The 13,011-nt window shown below is 37.8% G+C and overlaps 1 protein-coding gene across 1 annotated transcript; it reads right to left on the bottom strand.

Moving 5' to 3' along the window:
* Nucleotides 1–387: 387 nt before the first annotated feature.
* LOC127101629 (cytochrome P450 71AU50) lies at nucleotides 388–2,223 on the bottom strand. Its single transcript, XM_051039087.1, has 2 exons — nucleotides 1,170–2,223; nucleotides 388–1,067 (listed from the first exon to the last, which is right to left on the bottom strand). The coding sequence occupies exons 1-2, from the start codon at nucleotides 2,040–2,042 to the stop codon at nucleotides 444–446; spliced, it is 1,497 nt and encodes a 498-aa protein (XP_050895044.1). The 5' UTR covers nucleotides 2,043–2,223; the 3' UTR covers nucleotides 388–443.
* Nucleotides 2,224–13,011: the final 10,788 nt, after the last annotated feature.

Genomic DNA, 13,011 nt, shown 5'->3' with positions numbered 1-13,011 from the left:
TTGGCCCAACATAGTTACAATCCAAAAGACTTATTCTTTGAACCAAACAAAAACTAATCATTTATTTTCGCTCTAAAGAAAAGAAACTTTATTCGTGCCCTTTTTCTTCCAATAATAAAACAACAAATTTTGCTCTCTTTCCACATTTCTCAACCAAAAAAATCAATCTTTAGATTCTAATACATCTGTTTGACGATAAGATTCTTATAACCACCCGGAGCCACACTGATACCAAAGATATACTTTAACATCTAACTTGATATATTACAAATTTCTTGTGACCATAAAAAAATATAATTTCTCAACTAATCAAAAGAAACAAAGAAAATAATATTTAAAAAAAAACAAATTCTTTATAGGATCAATTAAATGTAAAGTATATTGGAGAAAATAAATCTCTTTATTAATAGAAGCATAATTTCAAACTACATGTTCCTTTTAGCCTAATGACCATCACTACAAAGACGATAAACAGGAACAGCCATTAAATGATTGGCTCTTGGCATTGTAAGTCCAAACTCCTCTGTCATGTCCAAATCACTTGGTAACATATGATCAACCAATTCCCAATCAAAGCAATGCACAAGTTGCGCGACTACCAATCGAATCACAGTTAAACCTAATTGCAATCCCGGACAACCTCTTCGACCAGAACCAAATGGTATGAGTTGAAAATCTTGCCCTCGAAGATCTACATCGCTTCCTTCAAATCTCTCGGGGTTAAACTTATTCGGCTCAGGCCAAGCATTCGAGTCTCGCATAATTGACCATGCATTCACAATGATCCTTGATTTTTTAGGTATGAAAAATTCTTCAACCGTGCAATCTTCTATAGATTGGTGCGGTATCAAAAGGGGTGCCACTGGATGAAGTCTAAGGCTTTCTTTTATAACCATGTCTAAATACTCCAACTTGTTTAAATCTGATTCATTCACTTTTCTCTTTAAACCCACCACAATTTCTAACTCTTTTTGCAGTTTTTTCATCACTCTTGGATTCTTTAGTAGTTCCGAAATCGCCCACTCAATTGCGGTAGCAGAAGTATCCATTGAACCCGCCAACATATCCTATACAAACAAACTTGTAATATGTTAATTAGTAGATAAATTCAAAGAAGTCATAAATTATATAAGCGGGTAATCTTTCGAATAAAATATTCATAACGTTACCAGCATAATGGCTTTGATATTGGGTCGTTCGATGCGATATTCAGTTTCTTGAGTGCCAAGAAAACTCAACATGACATCTACAAAATCCTTATTCTTATCATCTTTATTGCCAAATTGAATATGTTCATCAATTATTTTCTCAAAAAAATCATCAAAGATTTTTCCAATTGCCTTCATACGTTTAGATAATCCTTGTAAATCAAGTAATCCAACATAAGGAATATAATCAGCAATATTAGGAGTAGCTGTTAAATGCATTCCCTCTTGCATCACAGCCTTAAACCCTTTCTCATCCAAATCTTTATCCGCGTACTTTTTCCCGAAAACCATTCTACAACTCATATCGGCGGCGAGTGAAGAAATTTTAGCACTTAAATCAACTTTTGTTCCATCATTGGATTTCTCTCTTAGAAATTTAATCAACAGGTCAAGCTCTTGTTCCCTCATGGGTCTAAAAGAGTTGATTTTTGTATGGCTCAACAATTCTAAAGTACACATTTTTCTCATGTTGCGCCAATAAGAACCATATTCACCAAAACTCAGATTCCTTTGTTCCCAAGAGATGTGTTTTGATGCCTCAGTTGGTGGTCTACTAGCAAAAACAAGATCATGAGTTTTGAGGAAAAGTTCAGCTGCTTGAGGTGAAGAAACAACTATGGTTGGTACTAAACCTAACCTTAAGTGCATGATAGGTCCATATTTTTGAGATAGTTGATGAAGATCACGATGAGGGTTTGGTCCTAATTTGAGAAGGCTACCCAAAATTGGCAACCCTTTTGGACCTGGTGGTAGTTTATTTGTATTTTTCTTGGTTCTCCATAGCCATAGAAAAGCAAGAGAAAGTAGAAAAAATGCTAAATAAATCAAAATCATGATAGCTACGTTGAAAGTGGTTTTGCTAGGAGTTATTGTATCTCTGGTGCTAAGTGCCCAAAGATGGGTTTATATAATCAAAGTAATGAAAGCAACTTTTGTGTTTTGACAAAAAACTTGCTTAGTATTTAAATCGGAAATGAACATGATGAATGAGAAAAGTTGTAGTGTTGTAAAGAATTATTTCATCTCATTGACATTCGATGTTTGTAGTAAAGTTAAATGACTCGGCCTGCACACAACATTGGTCACTATCACAGAATCATTTTGGACAAAGTACTAATTGTGCTAGACGGCAATTCATAGATTAGTCGAGTACTTGCTTAGTATTTCACGTTTTGAAAAATTGTACCGAAGTAATTATTGGGTAGAATCGTGGATAGATCATTTTCTTTAAAATGTTTCGCAATCATGATCAAAATTGTGCAAAATAATGACTCAAACATTATGTCTTCAGACTAAAACAATTCAATTTTATACTATTTATGGTAGATAATCGATATAGAAATAGACTTTCTTATGACACAAACACCGTTCGAATGTGGTATAAATATTAATACCGGGTATACAGAGCAGTCATAATAATTTCTCAAACGAAAGAAATTCAAATAATTCTTCAAAGAGAATTTAATAATTGTCATTTGACCACTCAAAATGATTTTTCAAACATAGATAAATTTTAATAATTCTCCAAAGAGAATAAAAAAAAATAATACTTGATAATTTCTCAACTCAAACGATGAGAAATTAAAGTAATTCTCTAAAGAGAATTTAAGAAAATGCTCGAAAAATTTAACGAGTAGAAAGAAATGGAAAGAAATTGGCGCTTCAACAATTCGAGAAACGCAGAGTATTGAGAGTGATGAAAGAAAAACTAAAAAGAAGTTTTTGATGCTTTATTGGAATAGAACATGTGCATTTCTTATATAATGAAATAAGTTATCCAATGTATCTAATCTAAACAATGTAAGATTAAGAGATTTTCCAACTAACACGCAAACACACTTATTTTTCTAACAATGTGAGACTTAAATGAAGTTTTTTTTTTCAAATTCGTCTCCATATTGGAATATTGACATGTTCCAACAATCCACACTTGAATTTAAAAACAGAGGTGTCTAAGATTGTGCATAAACAGATGTGTATACGACTTGAACCTTTGTGTAGCAAGTAGGATTCCGATTCAACAAGAATGACACAATTGTCTTGAACCCTATCTCATACATCAAACTCGCACATAACCTTTTCTTAAGGTGTATTCTAAAAGTACATGCTTTAATGACTCTGTACGTGTATCTCGGTTTAGTGAAGGCTCTAGGAATTCTGTCTTGAAATTTCACAAGAACCGACCTAAGTTCCACAATCACACAAATGAACATATCAAGAGTACTCATGTAGCTAGGTACTCCCTCATACAAAGTATAGATCTCATTAAGAGTTTCTATTACCTCATCCTCTTATCGCTTTAGGATTCATACTTCTCTTATTTATACTAGCATGATCACCTCATATTACTCATAACTTGTAACTATCCATTGAATATATTTATTGGGATCTCCATTCTATTAGGTCGGGTTACCATCATGATCAAATAGTTTCCCTATAGGCATTAGTCCCGTATTCTAGGGTGTATTATGGACTTTTTCTCTAGCTAATCTTTTCATCAAAAGATCGGCTACATTTTCATTTGTGCATACATAATTTACTCTTACAACTCCTTTAGAGATATAATGTCTAATAAAGTTTGCTACCTTTATTTGACTTATATTACCATTATATTAACAATTCTCAATTTTTGCAATAGTCGCGCTACTATCGCAGTGGATCAACATAATTGACATATAAGAGATCTCAGTTAGCATGCATCTCAACCAATTTGTTTCTTCACTAGCTTTCACTAACACTCTCATTTCAGACTCCATCATGGATTTTGTCAAGATAATAGGTTTCTTTAATTTCCAAGATACAACTCCTCAAACGATACTAAATATATAGCCACTAGTTGCTTTGGAATCATCTAATATGTTATACGATAAGCCTAAATCTAGAGGGGGTGAATAGTTCCCAAGTTAAAATTTTATTCAAAAATTTGATTTAGAAAATTTTATGGTGCGGAAGCAAGTTTAAAATATTTCCCGGATCCAAAATCGTCTAACCGAACCTTCTATTGAAAAGCTCAGATATGCGTATGAGTACCAATGATATGATAATAATTCACAAGTTGACTTATCAACACTTCAATCACTAAATTGAATACTCTATTATAGTAACGATCTATCTCCAATGACAATAACGCACTAAAGACTAGTTGACAGAATTCGTCAAACACTTTGCGTGAAATCAGCAAAGTTTGGATATTAGTATATTGTTTTTAGTTCTTAAAAACCAATCACTACCAAATGGTAAGTGACTACTACAATAACACAATTTAACACAGAATTCAAAAGTTATTATCCAAACAATATTGATCAAGAGATCAAAGTAATTAACAATTTGTGAACCGAAAAATAAATGAGAGAGAGAGAGAGAGTACATAAGGATTTGTTTAGGAAGTTCCTCAATCGACCTCGCTATGGGTATGTTTGCCCTCATAGCGGCTTACTTCATAGATCATGGAAGCAATTTTGCTTCTATCTATGTTTTGTGCAAGCAAATTCTGAAAAGCCATGTCATATTTCTTTATGACATTATCTGATTCCGTAGGAGCTTCTGAAAGAATTTCCTTTTCAAGTTCTTTACTCTTGCTTTTTATAACAGATATATATTTTTCCAGAACATAAAGCTTCTGTTTCAGATTAGAATTTTCTTTCTTTAGCTCATTAAGGGATTTAGAGTCAACTACACATATTATTTTCAAATCCTTGTACATGACTCTGAAACTTTTTCAATAATTCAAATGAGATAGGACTCAGCTTCAGAACAAGTTAAATTAGAGAATACCTCATTGGAGTCTGAATCTGATTATGATCCATAGTCAGATGAGCTAACCATTAGTGTCATGTGCGCATGTTCTTCTTTAGGACCATCTTCTGAACTTTATGAGTCATCTCAGGTAGCCACTATAACCTTCTTCTTTTCTTTAGAGAGTTTCTTCACATACACGAGTTTGGGACACTCATTTCTGTAATGCTCAGGTTGTTGAAATTCGTAACAAGTGACATCTTGATTGACTCCAGACTCTGCCTAGAGGTTGATTGTGAATGTTCACTTGTTCTTTTATGGCCTCTGAAACTTATTTGTCTTTTCTTCTAGAGATGGTTGACCATTATGTAGAGAAGAGCTAGTTCATATTTTTCTTCTAAGCTTCCTTCAGACTCTTCTTCTTTGGCTTGAAGAGCTTTGGTCTTCTCGGATTTATCTTTGGACTTTAAGCCACAAATTTGACCTTTTTCTGAGGCGTGTCTTCCATGAGTTCAATTTAATGACTTCTCAAAGAACTTATAAGTTCCTACAGAGTAGTCTTGTTTATATCTTTTTACACCTTTAGTGTTGTCACCATTGGTCTCTGTTTGTTAGGTAGATTTTTGATGATTTTCTTGATATGATATGTAGTGGTATAACCTTTATTTAGGACTTTCAATCTAGCCACAAGAGTTTTAAATCTTGAGAACATTTCCTCAACTATTTCATCCTCTTCCATTTTGAAGGATTCATATTTCTGGATTAAGGCTAAGGCTTTTGTCTCTTTAGTTTGCTCGTTTTCTTCATGAGTCAGTTTCAAAGAATCAAATATAGACTTAGCAGAGTCTCTACTTTTTATCTTCTCATACTTGGTGTAGGAAATGGAATTCAGCAATATAGTTTTGAATCTATGATGATTCTTGTGATCCTTCTATTGTTGATCGCTCATTTTGTTTCTTTCAATCTAATTACCTTTATCATCTGCAGGATGTATGTAACCATCTAACACTATATCTGAAATTCTAGTTATCAGACTTTGGATGTCACACTGGTTGTTATGACATCCAATTCTGCACAGACAGGGATTATGCAGAACTTAACAGTAAGTGCAGTAAATAACACAAGTAATTGTTCACCCAGTTCAGTCCAACATGACCTACATCTGGGGGCTACCAAGCCAGGGAGGAAATCCACTATTAGTAGTATCAATTCAAAGCTAAACTCACCCGTTTACAACTTATCACTTAATCCCTACCCAATGCAATTTCAATCTTAACCTAAGATCAGAGTTCCTACTCACTCCCCCTCAATCACCTCAGTGATATTAAAGACACTTTGAAGTCACACTTCAAAAACAACTCTTGATTATGCTTCACAGCTTAAATCAAGATACACAGCACTCACGCTTAAAAGCTTTGAGTGACACAACACTTACAACTCAATGAACACCCTATGCCAAAGCAATCATCTACTTGATAATGGCTTGGCTTACAAGATACGTCTAATACAAGACTCACAAAATACAGCAGTGAAGTATGATGGACACACTGACTCTTCACGCTTCAAAATCCCCGAGACTGAATGAAGGAATGCCTTCCTTTTTATATTGCAGCACCTGGGCTTTTGCACCTGTATTTTCCTGAATTTTAGGTCACACAAGTTCCCTCAAATTCAACATTTAGGTTGCTAACAAATAGGCTATTTGTTAGGTTCATTGAATGTAGCTTGGTTGTTGATTTCCTGGATTTTCTCTCAGCTGTTGAATCCCTAAAGAATAGCCTGAGAAAAAGCTGAAACAGAAAACTGAACAACCTACAATTTAGCATATGCTGTCAGGCACGAATGTCACGACATTCAGCTTGACATCAAGGTCCATATGCTGAGTCTGTTTTTCCAGAAAACAGACTGTACAATTTGCTGACCTGTACATGATCAAAATGACCATACTACAGTAACAGCTTACATTAATAAATGTCAAAGTGTCCAACTTAACATTTATACATTTGGCCTTAAGTTAGTTTTGTTATTCTCTTGAAGAACAAACTAAGTTTTATGCTGAAGTATAGCAGAACACCACTCTGCCTAATCTTCAGTAGCTGCTGTCAATGATGAATGTCACAACATCCAGTTTGACATTCAGTCAGTAGGCCTTATGCCAGGTCTGGTTCTTCCTTGATAACCAGACTGCAAATGAATACTAAGTTCTAACAGAACTTCTGTTCCTTAGTATCTGTTGACAGGTATGAATGTCACAGCATTCAATAATCCTGTGTTAGCTAGTCCTGCAGTAACTACAATGTAGTCACATATACATGTCATGACATCAGTCAAGACATTAGTGTTTTACCATATAATGCAGCCAATTAAACACCTACAAACTCCCCCTTTGGCAAATTTTTGGCTAAAACACTTTGATCCCCATAACAGAGTTCATGGCAGCGGAATACTACTAGCTAATATACTCAGAGTGGCAGCACACTCACACACATGGAAGTTAAATAAAAACTTCGCATAGCAGCACACACATATTAGAAGTTGCACCTAAACTTCAACATCAGCTGCAGGGGGGGAATCTTCAGATCTGTCATGAGAGTCTGTTGTAGAGACCCACTCTGTTTGTCAGGGGTATTGGTGGTTATTACTCCCCCTTTTTGTCACAAATGTTGCCAAAGCCAACAACATAGTCAGAGTACAATGACAGAGTTCCAGACTTGGTTTTACTTCACAGTTTCAACCAAGTTAACATCCACTTGATCTTGCTTCACAGCTTCGATCAAGTGATCACCCACTTTTGCTTTACAGTAGGTACCACCATATCAGATGCCATGATTTTGTTTCTGACATCCAGAACCACTCCTGCATGAACAGCATCCTTGAACTCCTGCAGGTACAGTGGCCTTCTCTCTGTAGGGTGTCTCCTTACCCTCTTGTATCCACCCTTGTTGCAAGCAGCATAGCTATGATCTGTTGACCAATCATAGCCTAGTACAAATTGTTTAATAGTCAGAGATATTAAACAATTTATCCCAAACATCAGTGGTTGCTATAAGGTCTCAGAGAGACATATTCCCAGTTTGCTCCTTAAGTTTTCAAACTGAGTAGCATCCAGAGCCTTTGTAAATATGTCAGCCAGTTGAAGATCCGTGGCTACATGTTCCAAAGTGATCACCTTGTCTTCCACCAGATCTCTGATGAAGTGGTGCCTAATGTCAATATGTTTGGTCCTGCTATGTTGGATGGGATTCTTGGAGATGTTGATGGCACTGAGATTATCACAGAACAATGTCATAACATTTTGAGTGACATTATACTCAGTGAGCATTTGTTTCATCCAAACCAGTTGGGAGCAACTGCTTCCAGCAGCTATGTATTCAGCCTCTGCAGTGGACAGAGCGACACAGTTCTGCTTCTTGCTGAACCACGATATGAGGTTTTCTCCTAAGAAGAAACATCCACCTGATGTGCTTTTTCTGTCATCAGCACTTCCAGCCTGTCATACCCCAAAATTTGCCCATTAATATTTCAAGACATTTCAGGGCACTCCGACTCACTTTACGACACTTAAAGGAACAAAGGCCCAGCTCGCGAATGACCCAAATTGGCCTACTCGCTGCACGCTCACCTAGTGATAATATGAAAGTGATTTATTTGGAAGCGGAGGAAAAGGGGTGCAAAAAGAAAAGAAAACGAACCAAACAGCAAAGCCCAGCCCAAAGCGCAAGACACAAATGTTGTGCCTGTGACGGACGTCACAGAGGGCGTGGCGAGCGTCACGCAACACAGCCTTGTGACGGGCGTCATAGAAGGCGTGACGAGCGTCACGCAACACACCCCTGTGACGGGCGTCACACATGGTGTGACGAACGTCACACCATTCCCCTACTGTGTAGGCGCAGGTAACGCTTCGGAGACTTGAAGATCCGTTGAGGAATGTTGGGCCCTGCATCCACTATATCCATGCGCACGTTGAAGACTTTTTGGGCAGCATGCATGACCTAATGACACTAATATAAATAGCCACCTTGAAAACCTAAAAAGGGAGCTTTTTCACATTCCTTTTTCCGTGGCCGTTTTCGCTTTTGCACATTTACTTTTCCAACAGCTTAGGCATTGTGTTTTACAAGACTACTGTTTAACTTACCCCGGGTAACCCTAAAGGAAACCCTGAAGGAAAAGCCGGCGGCCGCAAAGCTACCTCCGTCCAATTCAATCCGGCTCGCCAACTAAAGGGTGCAATTCGATTGCAAACAGGTTTGCATTATTATTACAGCTTCATTTTCTCAATTTGCATGCGATATCGCTTTATGTTCTTAACTTGCGTGTGACATCATAATTTAACTCATAAATATATTTGAGGTTTGCATGTGGACTTAAGTATGCCTGGATACTTTGAATTGTTATAATGGATGCCGCTGTTTTTTCGCTCTGTTTTGATCCTTGCCCACCTGACCTGTTTTACTATAACTATGCTTTGCTTACCTGATACTATCACTGCTTTGGTGTAATCTTCGATTACACCCCGATTTGGTATTCTAACCCGTTTGCTGAATTTTGCAAAGGTTCATATGTCCCAGGAAAAGGTTGTCGTTAGGTCTTCCACTTTATTTGTGGGATACCATTGTGAAGGCTCACCCTAAATTGCCTAATTAATTTTAATATGTTAATTTTAATAATTAATTTTAATGTGTTAACTTTAATAATTAATTTTAATGTAATTTTAATGTATTGATTTTAATGTGGAGGCTCATCCTCATTACCTACTTAACTTTAAAACATGACCTTTAAATAAGTGATCTTGGACCTCTTTTTGCTGCCTTACGGTACTACGGTATAACGGTCATGTCCCGCGAATGTGGGGATACCCTTAGCAATGGCCCTGCGATTAAATCATCATAAAATAAATCATGGTCCCTCGGATGTTGCCTTCAAAAATACGATTTTGTCCCTCGATGACCCTTCGGCGTAGCCTACGGTTAAATGATGATAGTCCCTTCGAATGTTAAGGTATCCTCACAACTGTTGCCTTCAATGACCAATCGATGACCCTACGATGACCCTTCTACATCCCAAGGATAAACTACTTGCTTCTCAATAGTAAGGACAGTTTTACCCTCATAAGGATGGGAAATGCCCGGAAAGACCTCGGACAGGTACAACCTTAATTGCTCATTCATAATAAAAAATACTTTTCCCACCTTACACCTTTCAAACATCCTTTTTTAGAAAATCACCACTTAGCATACATCCGTACTAGGATCATTGCCAAGTTATATTTTTCTAAACCATTTTCTAAATTAAACGAGATAACCACTTTGTATACATTCATGCAAGAATCATTACAAGGTTAAATTCTCATTTTCAAAACATCTTTCATACATTTCTCAACCACTTTTTCAAACCTAGAAAACATAAATGATTGAGCAATTAAGAGCCCATGGATAACCATGGATACGAAGGGTGCCTAACACCTTCCCTTCGTATAAAGTACCTCCCGAACCTAAGAATTTAAAATTAAGGTCTTTCCTGTTCTTTTCCACCTTTCCTTATGGGATAAAAGAAAAGTCGGTGGCGACTCTTGCTAACCGCGACATTGCGATTAAAACCACAAAAAGTCCAGTTCACCGTATGACACAGCCCAATCAGCATCACAGTACCCAGATAGGATAGGCTTAGACCCATGTGAATACAGCATCCCATAGTCACACGTCCCATTGATGTACTTGAGAATCCTTTTGACTTGATTCAAGTGGCTCACCTTGGGCTCTGCTTGGTATCTGGCACACACTCCAACTGCATAGGAAATGTCAGATCTACTTGCAGTTAGATACAGCAGACTACCTATCATGCTTCTGTACAGGCATTGATCAACACTAGGCCCTCCATCATCTTTGGTTAACTTCAGATGAGTAGGAGCAGGAGTCCTCTTGTGCCTGGCATGATCCATACCAAACTTCTTAACTATGTTCTTGGCATACTTGCTTTGGGAGAGAAACATAGAGTCCTCCATTTGGTTTACTTGCATTCCAAGGAAATAGGTCAGTTCTCCCACTAGACTCATTTCAAACTCAGACTGCATCTGGTGAACAAATTTTTTAACCATTTGTTCTGACATTCCACCAAAGACTATATCATCAACATAGATTTGAGCTATCATGATTTTGCCTTCTTCATCCTTCACAAACAAGGTTTTATCTATGCCACCCTTTTTGTATCCATTTGAGGTCAGAAATTCGGTTAACCTTTCATACCAAGCTCTGGGTGCTTGCTTCAACCCATACAAGGCTTTCTTCAACTTGTATACATGCTCAGGTTGGTTAGGATCACAGAACCCTTTGGGTTGTTCCACATAGACTTCTTCATTCAGGTAGCCATTCAAGAATGCACTCTTCACATCCATTTGGAACAGCTTAAACTTCAGGATGCATGCTACCCCCAACAGCAATCTGATGGACTCAAGTCTAGCCACAGGAGCAAATGTCTCATCAAAGTCTACTCCTTCAACTTGAGTGTATCCTTGAGCTACTAGCCTTGCTTTATTTCTAGTAATTACTCCTTTCTCATCAGATTTGTTTTTGTAGATCCACTTGGTACCAATGATGTTGGACCCTTCAGGTCTTGGAACCAGCTCCCATACTTCATGCCTTGTGAACTGCTCGAGTTCCTCTTGCATGGCAATGATCCATTATTCATCAGTCAGGGCTTCTTTCACATTCTTTGGTTCAACCTTGGAAACAAAGCAGGAATTTGAGTTTATTCCTCTTGGCCTGGTAGTTACACCACTGGTGGGATCCCCTATGATAAGATCCTTAGGGTGGTCTTTCTGAATTCTGATAGATGGCACTTTGGTGGGTGCTTCTACTTCACATTCAGGAGAAGGTTCCTGTACTTCTTCAGGCTTGACTGGACTGTCAGTTGGACTGTCAAGGAATGTTTCAACATCCTCCATGACATCGGTTCCTTCCTCTTTATCATCCACAATGACATTTATGGACTCCATCAGGACATTGGTCCTGTAGTTGAACACTCTATAGGCTCTGCTGTTAGTGGAGTATCCCAAAAATACGCCTTCATCACTTTTGGGATCTAGCTTCCTTCTCTGTTCACGATCTGTGAGAATGTAGCATTTACTTCCAAAAATATGAAAGTACTTCACAGTGGGTTTTCTGCCCTTCCATATTTCATACAGAGTGGAGGAGGTTCCTTTTCTCAACGTGACTCTGTTGTGAACATAGCACGCGGTATTCATTGCTTCAGCCCAAAAGTGCATAGGGAGCTTCTTTGCATGAATCATTGCTCTGGCAGATTCTTGAATAGTTCTATTTTTTCTTTCAACTATTCCATTCTGCTGAGGAGTTATAGGGGAGGAGAACTCATGGCTTATTCCTTCAGATGAGCAAAACTCATCAAACTTGGAATTCTTGAATTCAGTACCATGATCACTTCTAATCCGGACCACACAACTGTCCTTTTCCCTTTGAAGTCTTATGCACAGATCTTTGAAGACATCAAATGTATCTGACTTCTCTCTGATGAAGCTTATCCACGTGTATCTGGAATGGTCATCAACCACCACGTAGGCATACTTCTTCCCACCAAGACTTTCAACCTGCATAGGTCCCATTAGGTCCATGTGCAGCAGCTCCAGAACTCTGGAGGTTGTGGAATGTCCCAGCTTTGGGTGTGACATCTTGGTTTGCTTGCCCATTTGGCATTCTTCACAGACTCTTCCTTCATCAATCAGAAGCTTTGGCATTCCTCTGACTGCTTCCTTGGATATGATCTTCTTCATTCCCCGTAAGTGGAGATGTCCAAGTCTTCTATGCCACAGCTTCACCTCCTGTTCTTCCTTGGCTGAGGAGCATGTTGTGGAAAAGTTAGAGAGATCAGGTTCCCACAGGTAGCAGTTGTCTTTGGATCTGGTTCCTCTCATAACTTCCTGATTGTCACCATTTGTCACAATGCACAGCTCCTTAGTAAACTGAACATGAAACCCTTGATCACACAGCTGACTTATGCTGATGAGGTTTGCAGTTAGTCCTCTTACTAACAGCACATTGTTCAGTTTTGG

Source organism: Lathyrus oleraceus, chromosome 7, assembly GCF_024323335.1.
Source record: "Lathyrus oleraceus cultivar Zhongwan6 chromosome 7, CAAS_Psat_ZW6_1.0, whole genome shotgun sequence".
Lineage (NCBI taxonomy): Eukaryota > Viridiplantae > Streptophyta > Magnoliopsida > Fabales > Fabaceae > Lathyrus > Lathyrus oleraceus.
This window is presented reverse-complemented; position numbering and strand designations above follow the sequence as displayed.